This window comes from Pyrgilauda ruficollis, unplaced genomic scaffold (assembly GCF_017590135.1).
Source record: "Pyrgilauda ruficollis isolate IOZ18807 unplaced genomic scaffold, ASM1759013v1 scaffold12, whole genome shotgun sequence".
NCBI classification, from domain to species: Eukaryota; Metazoa; Chordata; class Aves; order Passeriformes; family Passeridae; genus Pyrgilauda; species Pyrgilauda ruficollis.
Window position 1 is genome coordinate 1,959,622 of NW_024510321.1, and position 24,397 is coordinate 1,984,018.

General features: G+C 45.8%; 1 protein-coding gene across 1 annotated transcript; it reads right to left on the bottom strand.

Moving 5' to 3' along the window:
* On the bottom strand, positions 1-23,477 carry GARS1 (glycyl-tRNA synthetase 1). Its single transcript, XM_041488998.1, has 17 exons — positions 23,234-23,477; positions 19,805-19,906; positions 17,223-17,325; positions 16,037-16,178; positions 15,313-15,401; positions 13,876-13,952; positions 12,412-12,557; positions 11,767-11,916; positions 10,108-10,270; positions 8,985-9,149; positions 6,662-6,769; positions 6,200-6,345; positions 4,879-4,964; positions 4,293-4,402; positions 3,160-3,253; positions 1,706-1,896; positions 1-349 (listed from the first exon to the last, which is right to left on the bottom strand). The coding sequence occupies exons 1-17, from the start codon at positions 23,369-23,371 to the stop codon at positions 224-226; spliced, it is 2,136 nt and encodes a 711-aa protein (XP_041344932.1). The 5' UTR covers positions 23,372-23,477; the 3' UTR covers positions 1-223.
* Between the last annotated feature and the right edge of the window lie 920 nt (positions 23,478-24,397).

Genomic DNA, 24,397 nt, shown 5'->3' on the forward strand with positions numbered 1-24,397 from the left:
TATACAATGGTGGTTTTATTTGTAACACCTTCAGCTCAGGCTGCAATTATTTCAGTTTTTAAAGTTAAATCTGATCAGCAATTGAGGAAAAGAAAAAAATACCCAAATATTCCCTGTGTGCACAAATAATGCAGCTTTGAATAATACATGGTAAGTTTATTCATATTAACATGAACGGTAAAAAGTGGACATTTTGACAGGATTTTACTTCAGGTTCCTTTCTTTATTCCTCTATTGTGTCCTTTTTGCCAGTCTCTTGTCCCTCAAATTGTGGATACTTTGCCTCAACATCAGCCCAGGTGAGATAACCGTTGGCCAGGTCTCGGATGATGCCAGGAAGTTCAGAGATCTGCAGGCAAAGCCACAAAGACATAAGAAACACAAAGTCAACAAAATCAAGCTGGATATTTGGGGACATGGGTAATTTTTACATCAGCAATGGAACAGGTATAAAATACCTCCTGGAAGATAATTTTTGGGGAGAAAATCATTAGGACACCTTAGATCAATCTGTTATTAGGGTGATCCAGGAGGGAAACAGTCAACCAAAGCAAGATAATGTTGTGCTACAGTTTGGGAAGGGAAAAAAACCACACATTCAAAAGATGCTGTAAGCCAGGATTCAGCTAGGCCCTACCTACTCTAAGACCAGCACCAAAGAAGCTGCAAGTTGCCTTTTCTTTGCTTCTCACAGCACACTGTCATGGTGCAAAGGATCAGCCAGAAAGCTGAAAATTTGCAGAAATTGAAGGATAGAAATTCTCATCTCTGCTGTTTGGCAGTGAGAGGTCACCCAGGTGACAGAGACAGAAGGGTGCCCTGAGGAACTGGAACTGCCTGTTACAGCCAGCCAAACCCCAGCCTGCTCAGCACCCCAGGCACTGCAGGTGCTTCTGTGGAGCTGCAACTCAGCCTCACAGGTGAGCACCACCTCCTCCTGTGCCTGGGGTGAAGGCCAGGGAGAAAAGAACATCAGGGACAAAAGAAAAACCTGAAAACCTCCCAAGACTGCAGATCCACAGCTCTGAGCAGAGGCAGAGCCCACCACAGGGAGGATTTTGCTATTCCAGTCTGCACTGCAGCCACACTGGCAGAGTGTGCTTAGGGCACACACAGCTTTGGGGCAGTGGTTCATCAGCTCCTGTGGTGCTGCACAGGCAACACCAGCTGCAAGGCAAACCCCAGTGTTCTGCCTCTTGGTGCCTGTGGATTACAAGGAGCACAGCCTTTGAAAGCCAGACACAACCCAGTCAATGTTTTAACTCAGCAGCCTTCTCTTGAAAGAGCCACTCTGAAGAGCAGTGTAGCCAGCACAAGTCATGGCTTTCAGGTAAGATCAACACCTCTGCATGCAAGAAAAACAAAAGCTTCTGCTCACTTTATCAGCTGGGCCAGCACCTTCTGTCTGACCCAGATCAGTTCCTGGGGATTTCTCTCAACAGCTAAATTGCTACAGAGCTGGAGGCAGCTCCCACAAGGATTAGTGACAGATCAGAATCAGCAGGGGATGTTGTCCTCAAGGCCAAAAGGAGCACCCTTGGCTGTGCCAGCCCCCAAGTCCTGTGTACTGTGCTCAGCACTGGTGGGGTCACACCTGGAGTGCTGTGCCCAGCTCTGGCCCCTCAGTTTGGGAAGGACCTTTGTTGTGTGAGTTGTGTGAGTTGTTGTGCGAGTTCTGTGAGCTGTGTGAGTTGCCTGCGCTCACCTCGGCGCGGATCTGGCGCATGGAGTCGCGGTCGCGCAGCGTGGCCGTGTGCGGGGTGCGGTTGACGGTGTCGAAGTCGATGGTGATGCCGAAGGCCACGCCGATCTCGTCCGTGCGGGCGTAGCGCCGGCCGATGGACCCTGCTGCGTCATCCACCTTGTGGGAGATCCCGTTCCTGGTCAGTGCTTCGGCTGCAGGCAACAGAGCAGGGATTGTTACACGGCCCCAGCACAGGCTCCCCGTACCCCTGATGCCTTAAACTTTAGCTTTTTTATTTTTTAGATTCTGTACTGCCTTAGTGTGTGACTGAACTTTATATAAAGTGTCAGCAAATTCTCCTCGCAGTGTAGTCAGACAAAACAATCCTTTTCTAGCCCCAGAAGCAAGGACACTGCTGCAGCTTTGGGCCCATACACAAACAACAGTGGATTGAGGAGAGCAATCCGGGAGGATGGGACTGCATAACCTGAAGCTGTAATTGGACAATTAACCTCAATATGGAAATGAACCAAAACTTATAAAAGTATGAAAACTCATGACCCAGCATCCATCTTGGGTACATCCTGGGTGGAGCCACAGCCAGACTCTTGTGCTGCCCAAGGTGTATTCTTTAAAGGACTTTTAATAAATGCCTCCTTTATTCCTTTAACACTCTCTAGCCTCTGTTCCAGGTCAGCCTCTCTAGGCACCACCCCATGAGGCACCACCTGTCCTGGGTGCAAGCAGCATCTCAGAGCCCCAGTTTTACTCTCTGACAGAACACCCAGTGTTCCATTCTTTGTAGGACCACTGGGGTCAAACCCACCCTGCTCTCCCAGCTCTCCACACTGCACCACAACTCTCCCCCCAAGTGCAAAATCACCAAGTTCCTCCCCTTGTCATCAGTGCCATGACTGCTTTAACACCAAACCCCAGGCTCAGTGTGCAGGGCACATCCAGAACAGGGAGCCCAAGTCCCAGACAGAACTGATGCTGACAGCAAAAGGCACTGTCTGAGATGCAACCCCTGTTCCTACCCTTCCTCTGCTCAGTTTTATGGCCCCTGTCTTTCCCCATGATGCCCACTACCAGTGGGCAGTTTGACAGAATGTTTGCAGGCTCAGCAGCTCTGGGACAGACTCAATAAATTAGGTGGCCAATAAAAGCAAAGCAAACTTTAACAAAACAAAAACCCCCACTGCTCCAGCTTCTCCTAAGCAGTGGGAAAGACTTACTTTTGACACAAAAGGAAAAAAAGCAATGTCTTTTACACTCCAAACCAGCACAGAGACAACCATGGTGGTGGGTTTTTTTGAGTATAGCTAAGAGTTTGATGGATACTCAAAGCTTGTGGATACTCAGCTGGTTCAGGTCAACAATTCTCCCTGTGCATTTTGGAGAGCCACATGATCCCAATGCTATTTTGAGAGCCCTCTCTTCCCAGTGCACAGCCCCAAAGTGCTTAACACACTTACATAATTCCTTGACAAAAGGCATGAATTCCTGATTCTGGCTCAGAGGAAGAACGGAGCACTTGAACGGTGCTACAACAGCTGGGAAGCTGAAGTACTGTGGAAAAAAGGAAAAGCACAAGTCAATAAATACAATTTTAATGGTTGGATCAGACTCTTAGGAGGAGAGAATAAGCTCTGACTGAGGCTGAAGGCAGGGTGAGTGTTCCAAAGGAGTCTCTGGCCTACTCTAGGACATCAGCAGTGATATCTCACACCACTGGAGCAGGATTGGTTTTCTTCAGCCTCCATTCCCCCTTATCTCCTGACACCTAAATGTTACCTCCCACCAGAATGGGTCTATTAGAGCCCTCCTAAAGAAATTTAACCTCATCTGAATTACAGAAAAATTAAGGATGGAGGTGTCTTTATACTTCAGGAGCAGTTTGGGATTCCAAGTTAGCTGTATCCTAACTCTGGGCTCCTGAACCTTGTTCCCCCACTCATAAATGTACCACATCCTTTGGCACCCAGAGACACAAATAAGCACTTTTATTATGTTATATTTCTTTTTTATTAACACAGTCCAGGAGCCAGGAACAACGAGCAGGAAGCAGCATTAAGTTTCCAGCCAGCTTCTCATGTGCCACCAGCAATGGCACAGAGCACCACACCTGGGCACTGGCTGGAGGAAGCTCTGTCTGTAACACACGCTTCCCTCTGGCCCCTGCTACAACAAAGCTTCAGGCCAAGGTTTTAGGGGTGTCCAGAACCAGAGAAGGCTGAATTTCACAGGGGACTGAGCAAACAGTCCACTGTCCATCCTGCTGCACAGGAGTATGATTCCAGGAAAAGCAGCAGCAAGAAAGGAAATTAAACACTGAAGATATGCCTTTCTCTGAGCAATGGAACACTGTGAAGTGTGGATCCAGAGGAGGAATTTCTCACCCCCTTGCCAGGAATCCAGTGAGAGCCTCATGCACACACGAGCAGAATGCTCTCATGTAAAAATGACATGTACTCTGGCAAAACCAGCAGTGCCACACCCCAGCTGGGCTTTCCCATCTCTACTGGGATTGTGCAGTGCTCTTTTAGCCCTCTCCCTGGATGTCAGGGGAGGGCAGGTGCCTGCACTGGCCCAGCCTCAGGGCACTCACTGTTCTCTGCTCGTCTCCTTCCCGGATGCGGAACGTGTGCTCGAACACTGTGTACATGATCCTTCCAATGCCAAACGAGGGCTCAATGACATTTGGGATGATTTCTTCCACTGGAACACAAAATAACACACATCACCATTAAAAATGTGTTTAGACACAAGAAAAAGATGTGGCTGCTGATGCTGTCCTTCTGCTCAGAAGTTTTGGTTACGTGTAGATGAGTACATGGAATAAAAGATTAAACACTTCTGCTCTAAATACAAATACCTGAAATACAGACTTGGAATTAACTCATGTACAGTTAGGCTGTCAAAAACAACTCAGGGCCCTTTCTCTGGCTTCTCTGAGGAACTAAACCCATGCATTTTGGAAAGTTTCTTTCTAGCCCCTTTCCTGTATCAGGACAAAAGCTCTGTGGAGATGCAGTCAATGACTTTCCAAAAGCTTTCTTTCTCTTAAATTTCAAGGCAATTACATTTGGCATTTTTCCTATGCTGTGTCAAATATAAACAGGACAATGTTACCAATAAAGCTCATACTCAAAGTGTATCCTGATGATGATCAAACAACAAAGAATCAAATTTACCATGTAATGTTTTCTGAAATCTCTTCACAGTAACCATGTCCTTTGTTAATAGAAAAGTTTTCCCTTCAGTTTCAACAGTGAATTCCCTGAAAAGGAAAAAGAAGTAATTTAAGTATTGCTACAGCAATAAACAAACAAGTTTTATTTCCTTAATTGCATCACTTGGTTGACTCTGAGAGTGGGATGACAGAAGCCAGGGAAAACCCCAGAGATGAAAGAAACATGTAACATACCCATTAAAAGAAATTTGCATTAATAATAAAATTACTACATGTACATTAAAAGCAACCATTTTCATAATCACAGTGAACTTGAACTTTGCTGTGGTTAACAGCCTGAAGCAAAGTCAATTGGGAAATTCTCAGGATGAAGCCTACACATCAAAAAGAAAAAGGGAGGCACACAAAGCAGGCACTGGACTATCAGTAAAACCAGGGATATTGATTGTAACTCATCTACTGAACTATTTCAGGGAGATTCTGGATGGACTAAGTTTCTTATCTGCAATAATTTCTCTGCCCATTTTGAGTGCTACCGTTTTTTTCTACACTTTTTCATAGAGATGTGAAAGACTTTTCTACACATTTTCTGCACTTCTTCATAGAGATGTGAAAGAAATACATTTTAGCTCAGGGGAAGAAAGAAAGAAGTGTTAGCACTCTGTAATGTATTCATTTATCCTACACCTTGCACCATTTCAAGCAGGTAGTTAAGTTTGGTTTTGTTGGTTTTTTTTGTTACTGCACCATTAGCTTTCCCCTAACACAGCTGTTGGCCTGCTTCAGCCAAATCTGACAACTGTAAAGACTTCTCATATTTTCGGTTGTTAGGAAGGCAGGTCAAAGAAAATCATACAAATTCCTGCCACAGTAAATCAAAGGCTGTAACAGGTCCTAAAGCAGCTCACTAAACACTGGAGGATACTCAGGCAAGTTTTGCTTCTCATTTAACTATTTTGTTCCATTGGCCACAGAATTATTTCATCAATTTTTAAAGTTTTAAGTCAGTCCTGGTCCACTCTCAAACCAGAGTGGGGAAGCTGGTAAAAAATTCCCATTTCACTGAACTCTTTCTCTTCTGGGATGATCCTACTAAAGCCAGCAGCTCATTCCCACACAGACAAACAAATATTTCTGTGCATACACCCAGAGATATGTTGGATGGGTGATCAGCAATGCCTGGTGAGAGCACTCAAACATCTCAGATGACCCACACAGCCTGCTTTCACAAGGAAACTGGTTTCAGGTGGCTCAAACAAATGCAGCAGCCCTTTGGGGCCCACATCAGGGTGTCAGAGGGAGGTACCACACACAGAGCTCACCCTTTCTCGTTGAGCAGCTGCTCCATCTCGCTGATGTAGCACTCATCACACATGGAAAGGTATTCCATCACCACCTTGGCATCCTTCTTGTAAGCTTTGCCAATGGCTCCCTTATTTGCCTCAAACTGAACAATGTTGACTGTTCTGTACAAGGCAGTTAAGGAGCTTGTGAGGACAGAAAGCAGGGCCTGGTTCCTTCATTATGTCAAAGTTAATTGCCACACAAAACAAAGACATATCCTCCACTACTGGATGAAGGAACTTCCCTCCAAGAGAGGAAGGGAGTAACAGATTCTCAATTCTTTCCAGGTCACTTCCCAAAGTCATGCTGGCCTGTAGTTGTAGGTTTCCCTGTTAAAATATACAGATGTAACTTGAAATAGAGCTGTGCAGATCTCCAAGACATCTCCCTGTCCAATCCCTTTCCACTTGAGGAGAGGCTGGTTTATTCTGAAAGGATATGGGTTCTTTGAGATGCTTCTCAGCTATGAGAGGAACTTTGGTGGCACGGGCATGGCAGGAAAGGTCATAGCAGGAACGATCAGCACAGCCAACGATCTCAATCCAACCCTGAAAAAACAGAACTGGAAGCTTTCACCAACTCACTTTTTTGTCCACTTAACCATCAAATATGTTTATTCACCCTTAAGCCCTCCCTGCTCCCATGACTGTTTTTTCTACATAATTAGCTCTGTTACAATAAGCAGCCCTCCCTCACCAGTTGCTCCCTCATTTGAGTGATTCCATTTGTTTCCAGAGGAAACAATCAGTCATCTACCCAGTGCCTGTGTTCAGGGCCAGCTTTTCCACATGGCTTGGCAGAGCACAGCCCTGTGCCAACAGCTCAGGCTGGGGCCAGAGCACACAGCCCTATCACTCACATGCCACAGGCACACAAGGCATCATGTCCCCAGGGCTCTGCTTGGCCATGGGACACACAGCAGGCAATCAACCACACCGGAATGGCCAAAAGCCTGGCTTAGGAGCTTCTACAACACAGATCACATGCAAGGGAAGCTCTTAATTCAGTATTTCAGCATGTATGGCAAGGAGGAATCTCAGAACACCAGTCACACTGGATTGGTGAAGCAGCAAATACAACCTCCCTCTGGATTTCCCAACAGACAATTCCATGTAAGACAAGGCTCAGCAGCTGCTTCCCACTCACTGTCACATCAGTGTAGGATGTACAGGCAGCCAGATGTGTGGTTTTCCAGATGGAGTAATATAGCAGGGTGTCAGAAAAGGTGTGTCAACAGAAAAAATCCCTGTGCTTGACAATCGTGGTGTTTCAGGGTATTCCGGAGGATTTTTACAGAAATTGGGCTATTAGGGTGTTACAGCCACTTCTCAGAAAACACAGAATACAGGTTTATGTGATTGTTCAACATGGAGAAGAGAAAGCTCTCCCAGTGCCTAAAGGGGCTCCAAGAACTGGAGAGAGACTTTGGACAAAGACATGGAGTGACAGCACAAGGGGGAATGGCTCTAAACTGAAAGATGGCAGGTTTAGATTAGACATTAATAAGAAATTCTTCCCTGTGACAGTGGTGAGGCCCTGGCACAGGGTGCCCAGAGAAGCTGTGGCTGCCTCATCCCTGGAAGTCTTCAAAGCCAGGTTGGATGGAGCTTGGAGCAACCTGGGATAGTGGAAGGTGTCCCTGCCCATGGGAGCTGGGTTGGATCTTTAAAATCCCTTAACCCACACCACTGTGTGCAGTAAATTTATAGAATGGATTTTAAGCTGCTCAGACCACTTCCCTTCTTACAACTGAGCACTGCAAGCTGATACAAACATTTTTGGTCAGTTAAGTAACAAACCAAAGCATGGTTCAGCTCCCAAGATGCTCCTTTCACACCCCTGGGATTGCTGTGCTCACTCCTGGGTTAGGCTGTTGGACACCCTGCTCTGTTAACATTGTCCTGATCATCATGACAAGGCTTGCAGAGTTGAATAATCTTATTTACATGGTGTGGCCCACACCATGTCCAGTTTTGGGCTGGCTGGAAAGATAGGCTGTGAACTTGTGGAGGTCAGCTATGGACATTCAGAGGAAACCATTCCTTCAGGTCTTTTCTACATGAAGACAAATAACTCATTTGAGCTGCAGGAGGTTTGGTTTTTTTCCTAATCTTCAGTTTGGTAAAATTTTACTGGCTGCTATTCCTCTAACGTGCTGTAATAAAACATCACTAGTGATGAGTCTAAATCCAACCAACAATACAGGGGGGAAAAAAAGGCACTCAACAAGGCTTGAATGAAAAAGCTCTTAATGACTCAGCAGGAAGATGATAACAAATCCTTGAGGAATTTTTCTTCCAGTACCAGCTGTCTGAACTGGCAGGAGCGAACTCATTTCTCACAGCATGGAAGAGGGAAAGGAAGAGCAAGCATTCAAGCAGGAAGCAATCTGCCCTGGAATAACACCTCCAGCAAAACAAATCCTTCCCCACTGCCTTTACAGAGGTTACAGTCTTTGGAAAGCACCAGGACTCAGTTCCCTTTAACTCCAGATGAAATTTGACCAGTGAAGTGTCCCCAGGCTACTCCAGGCTACAGCAAAAGAGCCTGGACCTACCAAAGCAGCATGAACAGTTCAGAAACTTCGTGCAGGGAGCTGAGCTGCCCCTTGGTCATGGATTCAGAATATTTCAACTGCACTACGTGTGCTCAGACCAACATGGAGCTGGACAGACACACCAGACCCACAGCCCTAACTTTAAAAAGCCAGAAATAAACCAGATCTGACAGGGGGAACTTGCTGTTTGCACTTTGCCCACTTACATAGGAGGTTTTGGACTCTGCATCCCAGCAGTCACAGGCATAATGAGCCATCTCATTCTCCATGTGCTGTCGGAAGCGCAGCTTCTCCGGGGAAACGCCGACCTTGGTGAGGAAGAGGTAGATTCTGCCGATGAAGTAACCGAGAACAGAGTTATTGATCACACCCTGCAGGGAGAAAAAGCAGGAAGAAAACACCCACGTGAGTTCCTAAGGAAGCAAAGTCATGATTTGTTGAACTTCTGCAGGCAACCTGACATGTTACAGATAGAATTTGTGGTTAAGTTCTGTCTCCCCTGAAGCTGTTACAGCTCTTCAAATTCACCTTGTGCCATTAGCACCATCTCCATTTGATCAAACAGTGAGTTACTGTCACTCCAGGACTCATCACCCACTGGCTCTGAGGATCACCTACTTGTAAATACCCCACTGTATGCAGCAGTGCAGTCACTGGCATCACAACAGCTGCAATACAACAGAGGGGTGGTGTTTCTTTTAATTTTTTTTGGCTCTTGTTTTTGGGATTTTTTGTGTTGTTTATGTTTTTTAAAGGTGGTGTTTTGGTGGTTTTTCAGGATTTTTTTATATTTGTAGGTTGGAGGAAATGGGGTGGAGGAGGTTGGTAAATCAACTCATTCATCACTAGATTAATCAGGTAGTGATTCACCTAATTATGCAAGCCACATACTCATGGGGGTCAGCAGCTGAATATGAGATTCCCAGGTACTGCTTGTATTAATATTCCTTACTGCCCCTCTTCACTAGCTAAATGTGAAGTTTAGCTTATACCCCTATCCCAGCACCACCTGCACTCTTCTGGTAGCAAGGGCCAGGCCCAGATCTCAGTCCCACTGATTCACTGAAGAGAAACTACTCATAAATCTGGGAGCAAACCCCAGCTGGCACCAACACAACACAAACTTTGTGTAGGCCCAGCGCAGGGAGCTCATCCATACCCTCAGTCTTGGATTCAGAATATTCCAACTGCACTACATGTATTCAGACCTACACAGGACTGGACAGACCCATCAGTCAGAGCCCTAATTTTAAAAAGCCAGTTTGTAACTTAGCCCTGAGAGCAATATTGCAAGGAGCAAGCTGGGTGAGCCTGCAGGGGGAAGGTTACCTGCTGGACAGCGTCTCCCAGCCGCATGACGTGCGCAGACTGCCCGCTGACCTGGGCCTTGGCCGAGTACAGGAGGATGTTGAGATCTGCCACGTTCTGAAACTTGGGGTGGTTTTTCTCACTGGGGTCCACAAAGTGCTCAATTTCTGCCATGGTGAATTCCCTAGTGAAATCAGAACAAACACACACATATTAAATATTATATGCATTAGACCCTAATAAACCATTGTGCTTCAGCTTCTCACAGCAATCCAGTAATTAAAAATCCTGCAGACCCAGCCAAGACAATGGGCAGACTGGAACATGAACCAGTCTCATCACTGGATTTAGTTTCATCTTCAAATTCTTAACAAAACTTTCTACAAATTCATCTAGAGCTCTCCAGGCCATGGTTAACAACACTGTGAATTAGAGCAGAGAACACCACCCTTGGAAGTACTTCCAGAAGTTCTCTACAGTTTTTCCACTCTGCTGTGATGCCCATATTAGAAGCAGTTGTTCTTTACAGGGTCTGCTGATTAAATCAGTAGCTTTAACTCATGTCAGAGGTGCCAAAAATAACCAGGTGAGGTGGTAATTTCCTGAAGATAATGATACTGCTGCACAGCAATGGCATGAATTCTGTTTTAAGAAGTTGTCTTTAATATATCTTTACTCAGAGATTGATTCTGAGCCTTCTTGCTTGAAATTATTTTCCACTGAATTAGCTCGTTATCAACAACCTTTAAAAAAGCTCTAGGTAATCATTAACTGTAAATCACAGCCATCAGGGTGTAATTTGCTGTGATTGCATAATAACAGTCTCCAATAAATGTGCCACAAGCATATCATTTATATTTGACTGAAGATGATTTCAGTGAGAGAAGTTCTCATTTCCAGATGAGCAAAACAGAACAGGAGGACTGAGGAAATTCCTGAGTTCCTTCTGTGCTAAGGATGCCACAGCCTCTCAGTGACATTTATGGCACCACAAAATAATCAATTACCAAGTTTACAACATGTACTGTGCATGGGAGCCCTTGTTCCAAATTATATGGAAGAGACTTCCAATTAGAATAGATCAGTTTAAATACAGAGATTATCCCTAGTGAAAGGCAATAATCACTTTTATCCAGAGACAGAACTGCAAGTAATTCCCAATAACCCTGAGCTTTCCAGCTTGACTGATCTTGCCACACAAACACTGGTCCTGAGTCAGGTTATCTCCCAACTTCCTCTCTGGAGCAAGCTGTAAAACTGCAGAATCTGCAGGACTGAGACAAGGAAATATTGCTGCAAGGTCAAGCACGTTTTGATTTCAGTTTCAAAGCAAATTGCACAAACATAATTAAACAAGCAAAGCCCTGTAGAGAACAGAGCTACCCTGGACATGATTCTTTTAGACTATGATGGAAGCTAAACTCTGTCAATGAAACTGAGTTTATCTCTAATACAACAACTATTTCAGAGATTCTGCTTCTCACAAGCCAATCTTAGAATTCTGTACTTAAAACCTAAACTGTGAATTCATCTGTAGAGCCTGAGGCTCACCAGGCACAAAATCAGGATTCCTCTGGGAGAAAGCACTGAAGTGAAACAATGCTGCACAAACCCTGGAACCAAAGGAAGATGCTCCCTGCTCCCAGGTGCCCTCCTGCTGAAAGAGGAAGCTGGCAGTACCTCACTCTGATAAGGCCGGAGCGGGGTGAGATTTCATTCCTGAAGGAATTTCCAATCTGGGCAGCAGCAAAAGGCAATTTGCCTTGGTTAAACTCCAGCAGACGTTTGAAGTTGAGGAATATTCCCTGTGCAGTTTCTGGCCTCAGATAGCTGAAAAGAGATAGAGGAGAGGAAAAATCAGGAAGATTTAAGGGTGAGGAAAGCAGGGAGAAAGCCACAATTGTTACAAAACTCACAGGTGAAAGTTTTTCTCTTGAGACTTTTAATTCCAGACAAAAAAAACCCCAACAATTAAGCATGGAAAAAACTGAAGGGGGAGAAAACTTCACCTCCTGGTATCCTGAAGTAGATTTTCTACAGCCATGAAGTCATTGAAAACTGGAGACCAGCATTAACTGGCTTTATGAAAACTACTCCAACCAGCAAGGGGACAGGTGGGATCTGTATTTTGGGTGCTTTAAGTATTTTCATGATTCTCCAACAGCCCCTCGTTTCTCCTGCCTTTCTCTAAGACTCCAAGGAATGCTAACCTGCTACAGGAGGCTGGGACTGAGAGGCAGGAGAAGGCTACTCCAGAGATTTCATTTTTATTCCAAATCATCTCTAAAGCAAGGAGAGTGTGAGCAGAATGAAATTAGCACCTACCCAGGCATATTTCCTCCAGGCCCAATGGAGGTCTTGAACATCAGATTGAAAGAAACAGGAGGGGACAGGTCATTCCCAGTGACAGGGGACTTCACATTGTAGTTCACAAAGAGATCTGCAAGCTCTTGCTGGCCATAATTGTCCAACTAATACCAAAACACAAGAGAATTATTTTAATTACTAGACAAGATAACAGGAATGAATGTCCTCTTTATCTTTTACTGAGTGTGATCCACAGCTCTGAATCACCTGCCCAAAATATTCCCTTCTAATCTAAATTTTCAAGCAAGCTGAAGTTTGAACCAGTGATAGAAGAATACACTTTGCACATTTGCAAACCCATTTTAGTAATAGGTCTGGGATTTAGTCATACCACAGGATGTCTGAGCTTAAGAGTGGGTGTAAAGCACAAGAAAAGTCATTGGGACTGCACCACCACCCACCAGAACAGATCTTTTTGAACAGATTCAGCTAAAACATGGGGAGCTGTGTTGGGAGCAAAAAAAATACAGCAACGAGAGAGAAGAAAGCTAAAATTTCTGCAGGGCTTTGTTTGCATTCATTTATTTTTCTTCTGCTGCTTGAAACACAATATTCAAGTTATGCATTAGATGCCCTTTCAGAGCTGTTCTGCATTTCTAGTTGTCATGATCTTTCATGTATCAGGAAAAAAAAATCCAAAAACAGGAAATAAAAATACTCTATTATATTAATAGAGATATTTCCCTAAAGGATGGTCAAAGTTCAGTGTTGTAGTGTGGAGAACCTAATGACAGCTGCTCAGTGATGCAAAACACTGACAAAAAAAATTCACTTTCTGGAAGGAAACATTCATTCAATGCATGGCTTTGGAAGCATTTATCCTAGAAGTCATGAGAACAAATATTAAAAACAAAGAAAAACAAAAAAAAAAAGAAAAGGCAAATATTTGTACAGTTGTTCAGGAATGTCAGATTGAACATCAACTATTCTCATTGTAAACACAGGAAAAATCTTTGTGGGGTGCCAGAGACAGGAACAAATCTCCAGTGCTTCAAAGCACTGAGACAATTTCAGAACAAAGCAAATCAGTGCTGAGCTGACTCAAAGAAACCCTGACAAACTTGTGATCCATCTCTGTTCCTTTGCATGACAATCCCACAGAAGGGACTGACAAATGTAAAAGCTTTTTGCCAGGGTATTAAGTGAAACAGAGCAGACCAGCTCCAAGACTGAGCTTCAGCCCTACCAACCCAACACTCAAGAGATTCATTAATACAACAGCAGAAACTCTCCAAAACAGTCAGGGAGATGTGATTCACCAGCAAGCTCAGAGTATTTGTTAACAATTAAATTTTCTGCATTTGAGAGGATCTCTGGAGTAAAGACTTCTGAGCATCTTGAGGAACAGAAAAGGGCCACTGCCTCTGGACTCTATCACACACTCCTCTCTCTGAAGCAGCCACCTCCCTGAGCAGCACCCACCTGTGTTAGAACATTTTCCATTTCTGCCTTTTTCTCTGCCGTGCACTTCTTGTCAGACATCAGTTTCTGCAGGTGAGCTGGAAGACAAGTTGGGCATGAGTTTAGATTGTATCTCCATCACTGACCCTAGTATGAAGCAGCTTAGGAGGATCCCCCAGCATGAGTTAAGTGATGTCCACAGCTTGTCCTGACAGTGTCCACCAGGGTAATTACAGTCATGTCCTCAGCGCAGTGGTGACCTACAGTTCACTGTACTGGTGTGCCACAGGGAAAACAACACATCCTTATCCAGTTCCTTTCCAATATTATGTCTCCAAACCCAAGCAGTCCTTTGTAGTCCTTTTCTTGCTTTCTGTTATACAGACTAGAAATTAAATGTCTGATCCCAAGCAGCAAGGCTGGTTTTGTTCTCAGAGGCAGGTCCAGAGCTGGTACAGTGGGGCTGGACTGCATTTCACATTACAGCACAACATCCTCCCTGACACACAAAGGCACAAAGTGATGCCAAGACTTCCCACTCTTGTTTGAAAAAAGCAAATTGACTTTTTAGTCAGTAACAGCTCCGTTTGGCAGTTACAGCAGGTGGCTGTTCACAGGGAGGGGCTGCACAACACAGGGACACACTTGTTTGATGAGGCTCAGCAAAGGAGGCAGAGGTTGGATGAGCTTCTTCCGAGGTAGTTTTTTTTTTTTTGACAAAAGAAATTCTTAGTGAATATCATGAAAACTACTTTAATGCCAATATAGATTGTTCTGCATACTTGAATTTAAAGGAAAAGGCTCAAAAACCAAAGAGCAAAACTCACTTAGGCAGAATGGAACAATCCTTCCATTCACAGTGGAGCTGTACCTGAGAAAGTTTTCAAACAGGCTTCTTATTTCTGACATTCCTTCCTGTGACTTTCTTAGTTTGTTTTTCCAAACGAATTTTAATAAGCAGGAAGAAGTGTGAGGATTTTCCAAATCAAAGAAATGCCTGAAGTCTATTTCTAAGGTACACATGAAAGTCATCCATTGCCATGTAACTGACCTTTCACAGCAAAAACATACTCTGACCCCTCACAGCATCAATCAGTTGTTTCTCAGTACTTAAGAAAGCAACTGAAATTCAAGAAAACTAAGACCAGAATGCACTGGAGTACTAAAATCTTGTTTTATAGGGAATCCTTGGCTTAGACAACACAGTCATCTTACATAGCCTGATGACAATGGGTTTTATAAAAAGGGACACAACTGTGTTTTCACCAGAGATCCTGAACCTCACTTAAGACACAAATAGAACCTATGGGATTTTTGGTGTGGTATGATTAATTACTGCAAACACAAGTATGAAAGCCTGGCTACACCAGCAGGCTTTCCTTGAGAAAGAGTCTATTTCTAGTGCTTGTACCACTGCAAGAAATGCCCAGGCCCACCTAGCTTGGAACAAAATCAAACCTTTTAAGAGATGATCAGCACGAAAACATTCCCCGTTTTTCACATCTTTCACCATGAAGTCAGCAAACTTATCTACGTGGCCAGAAGTCCTAGAAGAGATGACAAAAAACAAGGAATGTCACAGCTGCCACCAGACAGCCCCAGGTCTGTGTGATCCCAGTGGACAGACCTTTATCAAACTGAAATTCTTCAAAAACTGCAGGCTCACTCCTGCTTCAGATTACAGAGTCATGTTAAGCAGCACCACTCCTCAGAAAATATGATCTGTGGGAAGGATCAATGCATCTAAATCCTAAAATGTGTCACAAAGATGCTTTCAGAACTGCATCATGATCAAAACTAGACATAGCTGCAGTAGTAAGGAGTAACCAGTAATTCAGGTGGAGATATTCCCAGTATTTTATATCTCAGCTGCATGAAAGTTTCTGCCCTTTTCCTTGTCTTCTTAATCTTTTAGAAAAAGGAATAATGACAATTTCTTACCTAATGGGACTGCTAGGAACTTCAAATCTGAATGTCACTTCTTTCCCTGACTTAGAGAACAACAGCTTCTCACACTGACCTGTGCACTGGTACCTAATTATGGTATGAAACTGGGTGACCCAGACTCAAGATCCCTGTGGATAATTTTACAGAACGCTGTAAATGTGTGTTTTGACCAGAAATTACATGCTGCAGGTAAAAACAAAAAAAAACCCAAAAAACCACAAAAACCCATATTTACTTTAGAACCGGCTCAGGTGTGAGCATGGTGCAGTCAATCTCCAGGATTTGCTCTTCCTGAATAAAGTGATGTCTCCATGCTTGGATGATGTTGTTCTTCAAAGCACACCCAACAGGCCCAAAGTCATACAGACCACTGACTCCTGCAAAGAGGAAAAGGCAAAAAAGAAGTGTGAGATTGTACAAAGCTGCACTGTTTGGAGATGTCTTCCCTTCTCTGCATTTCCATCAACTGGTTTCATTTTATGAGCATGAAGCACAGTTTGGCTGCAGAGCACTGAGCCATCAGGTAGTGACAGAATCTAAAACTGATAAACTCCTGCAACCATCAACTCTAAAAATCACATTCCCTCCACCAATGGATTCTGTTTTGTGGAAAATTTTGTAGGAGCAATCTATGTGAAGGAGGAATCAGAATACAGCAGAAGTGACCATGCACGAGCTGAAGCAGTGTTATTGTCAGTAATAAATAACACATATCTGCAAATCACCAGTGTGGCTGCAAAGATTTTTTAAAAAGCCAATAAAACAACTCAGAGTGTTTAATTTGGTATCTAAGGTGAAAGAGCAGTAACCACAGAGGCACTGTGCTGCCTCCTGAGATGCTCATATCAGCCATCTGAAGAGGTTTACAGCCACATTTATTCACCTGTGCCATAAAGTTTATTGGCAAAGTTCATTGAGGGAACAGGTTCTAAAGTTCACAGTGGGTTTGAGCATTTGGTCTCCTTGTGGGCCATTCACTTAAAAGCTGGACTCCATGATCCTTGTGGGTCCCTTCCAGCTCAGAATATTCTGTGATTAATTTGCCAAGAGAAGCTCAGGTACAGATGAATGGTTATAAATAAGCTGGTGATCTCCTTAAGCCTCAAACACCCTACCCTCAGCAAAGAAGCCATCTTCTACCAATGTAATCCTCAGGACATGCATCTAAAGTCCACTCATTTCCATTCAGAGACCACAAGACAAAAATTGAGCCCCATCCCAACCAAACACTTCAGGAAGGGGGAATTTTTGAAAGGTTTACAGACGCAAGCAGGAAAGTTTAAAGCAAACTTAAAAAAAAAAAGAAAAAATCTTGTATGCCACATTAACATAGCATTGCTAGAGTGCAGCATTTCACCCAGCCAGAAAAACCAGAAAATTAGTCTAAAGGGATTAAAATGTACACTTCTTCAAACCCATACCTCCATAAATAGAAAAGGCTTGGTCATAGAAAAACCTCCTTTTGAGAGTGTCTTCCATCTTAACTCTGTCCACGATGTCATCTTTGGGCTGTAAGGCCAGCTCCTGTAAGTCAGGCAAAACAAAATCAGTTAATAGCTCCTGATTCTGGCAGGAGGAGAAATCCTCTTCACTCACACTGTGAGTCAAAAGTCTGCAAAGATCACTTTGAAGGAAAGGTATCCTGTCAACGTCCTCATTTTCCAAAGAGGACTCTTCCTACTGAGATTCAAGTGCCCAATTATGAACATCCTTGTCTGAATGCAGCATCATTTCAGACACTTGAGGTGGACTCATGACCTAACTTTCTCTGAGTGAGTTATCCTCAGCTTTCTTCACAATCACTGCAAAAAAATGCAAATTTCCAAACCAATTCTGACCTTCTTTCCTCTCCTATGAAAAGAGCTTTAAGTGACCATCTCAGACTGCACACATCCAACTCTTGGCATACATAAACCTTTCAGTAAGGTGTTCCTCACATGAAAGAATTTTGACTATGAAGATTACAAGCACCATCATCCTTGTGCTCTGCCAAAGGGATGATTTTAGGTATTTGTGCATGGAAGATCTATTTGTAAAATTTTTTTCAGCACTCAGAAAACTTGGAGTGCCTTAATGCCCTGACAAGATACTGTGACAACGTTTAAGAGCAGACTCACTACTTTATCTGAAAACCTGTGATTTTTGCAATCTAATCCATTAGTGAGGTCAACAGACTTCAAAGATTTCCCTTAAGGCAGCTGTTTTGATCATTAAGGCAGAGTTAAGCCCAGAAGTTCAATAAATTCAGATCCCCTTAAGTGCCTCAGACTACCACTTGGAAAAGCCTTTGGGTAACAAAGTATTGTGTGTCCATGTATTTTCCCCTTTTCTATCAATAATGATAAATAAATGTTGTCTAATTTTAAAAGCACTGTACTCTGTGTACTCAGCTGCTCCACCCTGCTCAAAGCCTCAAATTCAGAGCTGCTCTGACATCTTCAACTGGGAACCACAGGGCTTCAAAACCACTACTGCTGCCCTCCCCCAAAGGTGGCAGGGACTGTGATCCTTGCTGGGAACAGCATCAGGAGAGAAACACTCCCAGTACTGGAGTGCTGCACTCCCAAGGGCAGATGCTGCATTTGCAAGGTCACCCTTGCACTGCCAGCCCACACAAATTGCGTAAGTGCTAAGAAACCTCCCCTCTGCATCCTACAGGCACCCTCCAACACAGAGGAGGAGCTCCCAGGGACACCAGAACTCCAAACCTGCCTACTGACATCCACAGGAACACCAGGACTCCAAATCAGCCCGCTGGTATCCACAGGGACACCAGGACTCCAAACCTGCCTACTGACATCCACAGGAACACCAGGACTCCAAATCAGCCCGCTGGTATCCACAGGGACACCAGGACTCCAAACCTGCCTGGTGACATCCACAGGGACACCAGGACCCCTCACCTGCCTGCTGACATCCCCCCAAGCTTCTGAGGGTTGGCACACAAAACTGGGAAAACACCTGGATAGTATTTCCTGCAGGATGACCTAGTTATCAATGCAGGTTTCATGCAATGGTTTCAAAGCCCATTCCTATGCTGAATACTCAGTAAAAATGACATTTTCTAGGGTTCAGTGTATGTAAACAGGCAGCCACAAGGCCAGACCTGGCAGAGAGCAGCACCTGTTCCATCCCACGTGACCCTGCAGGACAAACAGGGTCAATGGGTTTCAGTTCAGGTGAACTCACATTCTCACAGCCACACAGCTGTAAGAAGTGCTCTATTTACTCATTAATGTATTTATTTTTAAGAGCACCACCCAGGCACAACCACAATCATGTTTACAGGAAATAGAAATTAGAAAGAACATGGGTGAATCTGCACCAGTGACAGTTTTAAAGCTTCAAGAATTTCTTTTTGTTGTTTCAGTCTGGGAAGTGGAGGGAAGCTCACAGGGTAAGAAAGTGGATTTTACTTCTTTATGGATCTAAAGACAACAAACTTCAAGTTTCATCACTGAATTTGCACAAAGACTTCAGAGCTTGGCTCTACTGAAAAAAAAGGGATACAATTTCACCTCTAAGGCTGAGAATAACTACAGGTTATTTGAAACACCTACAAAAACTTTGTTACTGTAGCAAAATGGGATGTTTCTAAATAAACACATTCTATGACAGTCAGGGAATTTCAATGCATAAAGAATCTGAAAATTCACCACAGTGAACAGCATGTGCTCTCACTCTGCACAGAAAAAAATCTATACAGCAAACAAAGATTAGTGAATATACACTCAATTTCAGCTTTGATTATTGGGCAACCTGAACTCATATGTATTTGTTTCCACAATGATTTAATGCTAACAGAAATTAGTGTAACAGGCAAAGAATGAAATTGCCACTAGCTGGAAACCTGTAAAAACTATTTCAGAAGTGATTCAGTCTAGCACTGAATCTAGGACTGAATTTGGACTGTTTAGACCAAACCTGCAATAAAGAATTAAGAAGAGATTTCAAGGCTTTTCAGACAAAACTCTGCAGCTCAGAATTTAATTTCCAGACTCACCTTTGCTTCTAGGACCCTCTTCCGAGCTTTGAGCTCTGCTACAGCTCTGTCTATGTCCACCTGGGGAGCTTTCTCTTCCTTCAGCTTCCTCACCAGCTCTCCCTAGGGGAAAAAGAACATTATAGATTCATTCTTTGCCACAGGTGAGATCTATCTTTCTTCCAGCTCCCCTGGCAATCCAAAAGATTTCTGTCCAGCCTGCACACAGGTCTCCAGAGGCTGCAGGTGAGAAACACACTTTTAAGAGTTAGCAGAGTAGACTTCATTAGGGAAATCCAACCACGGCATACAACTGTTAATCACAGACCTGCTATTCAATCTCCATGTGGAATTATATTCCTCTATGTACATCACATTTCCACAAATTCCTGGTTTCTGTCTTTGAGGGTGCACTAAGTGGATTCTCAGATGGTGAACACAGGCTTTGTGCTCTCCATCTCCTTCTAGAAGGCTTCTCTTCCTTCCACCCCTGCCCTTTTCTTCAAAGCTTATGACCACTTCAGACTGCTTTCCCTCTGTTCTACCTGATCAAAACTAACCACTAATAACACAAATGTTCAGAAGAATGTCCCACAGAAGACAGATATTTTCAGCCCAATGTATAAGCAAAGAAAACATTGCATTTTGAGTGAAAATTGTTGTAATTTTTAAAACCTGTTCTGTAACTCTGAGATACAACAAAGTCAACAACAAAATAAAAATGTCCTTAATAAAAAAAAAACCCCAAAGCCTAAATATTTCAGAGCAGCAAAACCTGCAGTGGGCTTGCAGGAGGTCTTGACCTGAGTCAAACCACCACCACCTTGTTACAATTCCACAGAGGTGTCTGTTCCCTGTGGGGATGATTCTCCCCTTTCAGCCCAGGGAAATCTCAATCCCTACACACCCAAAAGGGCTCTTTTATGAACATTATCCCCAGCTGTCAAACCCAGCTTGCTCCTGGAGATAAATGAACTAAAAGTCTTCCTTTAAGTCCACTCTTCACCAAAACCAACATCTAGCTTGAATTACTGCGGACAAAGGTGCTGGAGGAAAAAGCAAAGAGATGTCAAAGTTGCCCCAAGTGAGATGTTCTAAAAATGGGATACTCCAAGTAAAACTTTTTCTTGCACCTTGCATATCTTGAGGTAAAAAAAAAAAAACCCTGAAAAAAACCCCCACAAGCTGTAAAGATTACAACATTTCCACAATACCAATTTTTTTCCCTAAATTCTGAGCTTTGCTGACAAAAACATTACAGGTAACTGAGAAACCAAAGAGAAGAGAATACACATATATAGAATATGCCATTCTATAATCAGATTAGAAAAGATAAAAGTGCTCCAGAGACTGAGGGGTTCAAAAGCGCATTTTATTAATAAAAGGATGCCTCTAAGGACTGCATTAAAACACACACAATGAGAAGAAGGAAAAATAAGAATCCTGTCAGGATTAACCCCATCAGCTACAGGAACAGAATAAATCTGCTGTTTCCTTCCTGTTAACTACTTAAACAAAAACGTGAAAGTTTCACTCTGGGGCTGAGGACTGCAACTGCCATTCCTGGGTAACGTGGCAGAGGGAGGGATCTGATCTGGTGTTTTTTTCTTTTAAAGTAGTAAGTCCAAATTGCCTTTGTTGAGCCAGGGGGGTCGGCAGTGGAAAAACATCAAGGCAACAGCAAAGCAGCTCCTGCTGACTCAACAGAGCCCTCACCCTGCTCACTGCTGAGCATCCAAAAGCAGCACACAGCAACTCTTTGTCTTGACCTATAAGTGAGAGTGCTCAGACATATGCAAGGAGGAGGAAAAAAAAAAAAAAACACAACTGAAGCAAATAATTATGCCTGCTGACAGGACTCAATCTAATTAAAGCTCCGATCTCCAGCCCTGCCCAAGAGGAGGAGTGCACACCAGCACTCGATGTGGCAAATTTTGCTGCAGCTTTGTCCCACAGACCAGCAAAGCAGGGAGGGATCCACCCCTGGATCACGGCAGCTTATTGCATCAGGCACTGCTGCAGGAAGATAGGCTGCTCCCTCTCCATAGGCTGAGTCCCTTAGGTTTAATTAAACCACTTCTCCTGGAGCTGCCAGACACAGACTCCTGCATCCAGAGGCATCAACCACCCCGATCTTTGATATCCCCTCCCTCTCCTCCTGCGCAAATATCTCCGGGAATTACTACAGCCAGTTGTACAACACAATATGTGTGGCTCCAGCTGGACTATTGTTTATTTTTCCCTTGGTGCCCCACACACCAGTTTCAACCCCTGAAAAGAAGGGGGGTGCCTTGGTATTCACAGGCAAATGACAGCACCCAGGATTTTAAACTAAATAAATTGGCTGGTTCTAGAGATCAATGCTTTATTTACAAGCATCTCTCTTGCCAAGGCATTATGCTGTACAGTGATTCATAATAAAAACTCACTGAAGTGCTGGCATAATTAGAGGGCCATAAATCCACTCATTTAATGGGGAAACACACGCACAAATCTGCGAATACAAGGGACACACGCATAGCTCTGTGTGCAGCTAAGGAGAATAATATGGATTCAGCCACTTAAAGGAGGCACATGGGGCACACACAGACACAGGTCTGGCAGGTGGGGAAGAGAGAAGGAACTCCACAAGGTCCATTACTGTGCACAGCCAGAGTGCCAAGATTTATTTAGGAAACAAAAACACAACCAAATCCTTCTCAGGTAAGGATGATGAAGGTAAAAGCAGGGAGATAGGAAGACAATGCGATGCAGCCCCAGCTAAAAGGACACATCACCTAGATTAATCAGAATGATGAAATGGAAAACACGCAAAGGAATCACCATCCCTTACTGCATCAGGCAAATATGCAACTCCAAATGAACGTCATTCACCTCCGAAACCCGGCACAAACTCAGCTCTAAGGGGACCCCCAAGGGACGAGGGGGCTGTTTTACAGGGAGACACGAGCAGGGGCCTAAGGCAGGGCACAGCGAGGGCCAGCCCGGGCACGGCCAGCCCGGGAGGGGACACCCAGGTAGGCTGACGCACAGATCCAGCCCTGCCAGGCAGCCCCGGCACCGCGGCGAGGGCAAAGAGCCGTGAGGGGAAAGCCACACGCGGTTCCCTCCCGCACCGCCTGTGCCCGAGGGACCACCCCGCACCCGCGGACCGGGGCTGGGCAGGGACCCCGGGGACACCCACGGGGACACTCATGGGGCACCCATGAGGACACAGATAGGGACACCCATGGGGACACAGATAGGGACACCCATGGGGACACCCGGGGGCCCCTCCAGGCCGCGCAGCGCCCGGACCCGGAGCCGCCGCAGCGCCCGGGGGGGATGCGCCAAGACCCCTCCGCAGGGCGGGCAACCCCCGGGGGGGCCGGGGGCACCTCCCACAGCCCGCCCGACCCCCGGGTGACACCCCCGAGCCCCTCGGGCGGGGCGCGGGCCGGGCCGCGTTACCTGCTGCCGCACCGCGTTCCGGAGCGGCGCCAGCAGCGCCTCGGCCTGCGGGCCGTCCATGGCGGGGGGGGCGGCGGAGCGGAGCGGGCGGGCGAGGCGGCGCAGCAGGGCGGGCAGGACGCTACGGGGAAGCGGCATGAGGAGGAGGAGGAGGAGGAGGAGCGGGCGGAGAGGCGCCCGCCCCCCGCATGATGAAATCGCGGCCGGGGTAAAGCGCGGCGCGGGTGGAGCGCGGCACTTTCCGCACTGGGGCAGCGCCCGCAGATTCGGCACGGGGGCGCGCGCGGCCGGCAGGGGGCGCGCACACGCCGCGCCGCCAGTGCGCGCTCCCGCGCCCCCCCCCTTTTGCCGTGAGGGGAGCGCCGCGCCCTCGCGCGGCGGGAGCGAGGAAAGGAGGAACATGGCACCGGTCCGGGGGGACACAGGGCACCCACAAAGTGCGGACACCCCTGAGCAGCCCCTCCGGCCCGCAAGACAGTTTGTGCATGGTGAAAAGGGCTACACGCTCCCGAATGGTCTGCCCCGCTCGCCCAGGTGACGCATGTCACCCCAAAAGTGTGGCTGTCCTTGGGGATGGGGGCACCCCACTGTCCCTGGGCACGCCCCCAGCCCCACAGCAGGGTTTGTGTGTGGTGGGAGTACCGCACCTCCCGTGGGGTGCGTGGGGTAGGGGGATACCTGCTCCCCCTCAGGTGACACATGACAACCCCTGAAGTGTCACTGTGCCTGCGTGGGGGACACCCCATTGTCCCTGAGTAGCCCCAGGCCCACACCAGGGCCCATGCTGTGTCCCCCTGCAGTGTGTGTGGGGCACGGTGGTTCCTGTCCCCACCCCGGTGACATGTCACCCCCAGAAGTGTGGCTGTCCTTGGGGCTGGGGACACCCCGCTGTCCCTGAGCATCCCCACGGCCCCACACCAGGATACCGAGCACCCCCACCCTCTGCTCAGCGTCCCCTTGTCCCAGAGCCACATCCCGGCCGTGGGGCAGGGGACGAAGGGGGATGGCGGGGGGCTGAGGGCGCGATGATGTTGTTTTTCCGATCAGCTGCAGTACTTGAGCTCCAAAGGCTTTGTAGCTTTTGGGCTCGGCGCTGTTTTGCTTTGCGCTGATCCACGGCCGTGCCTGGCTGCCCGGGGGCTCTGCAGGGTGGGCTCCGGGCCG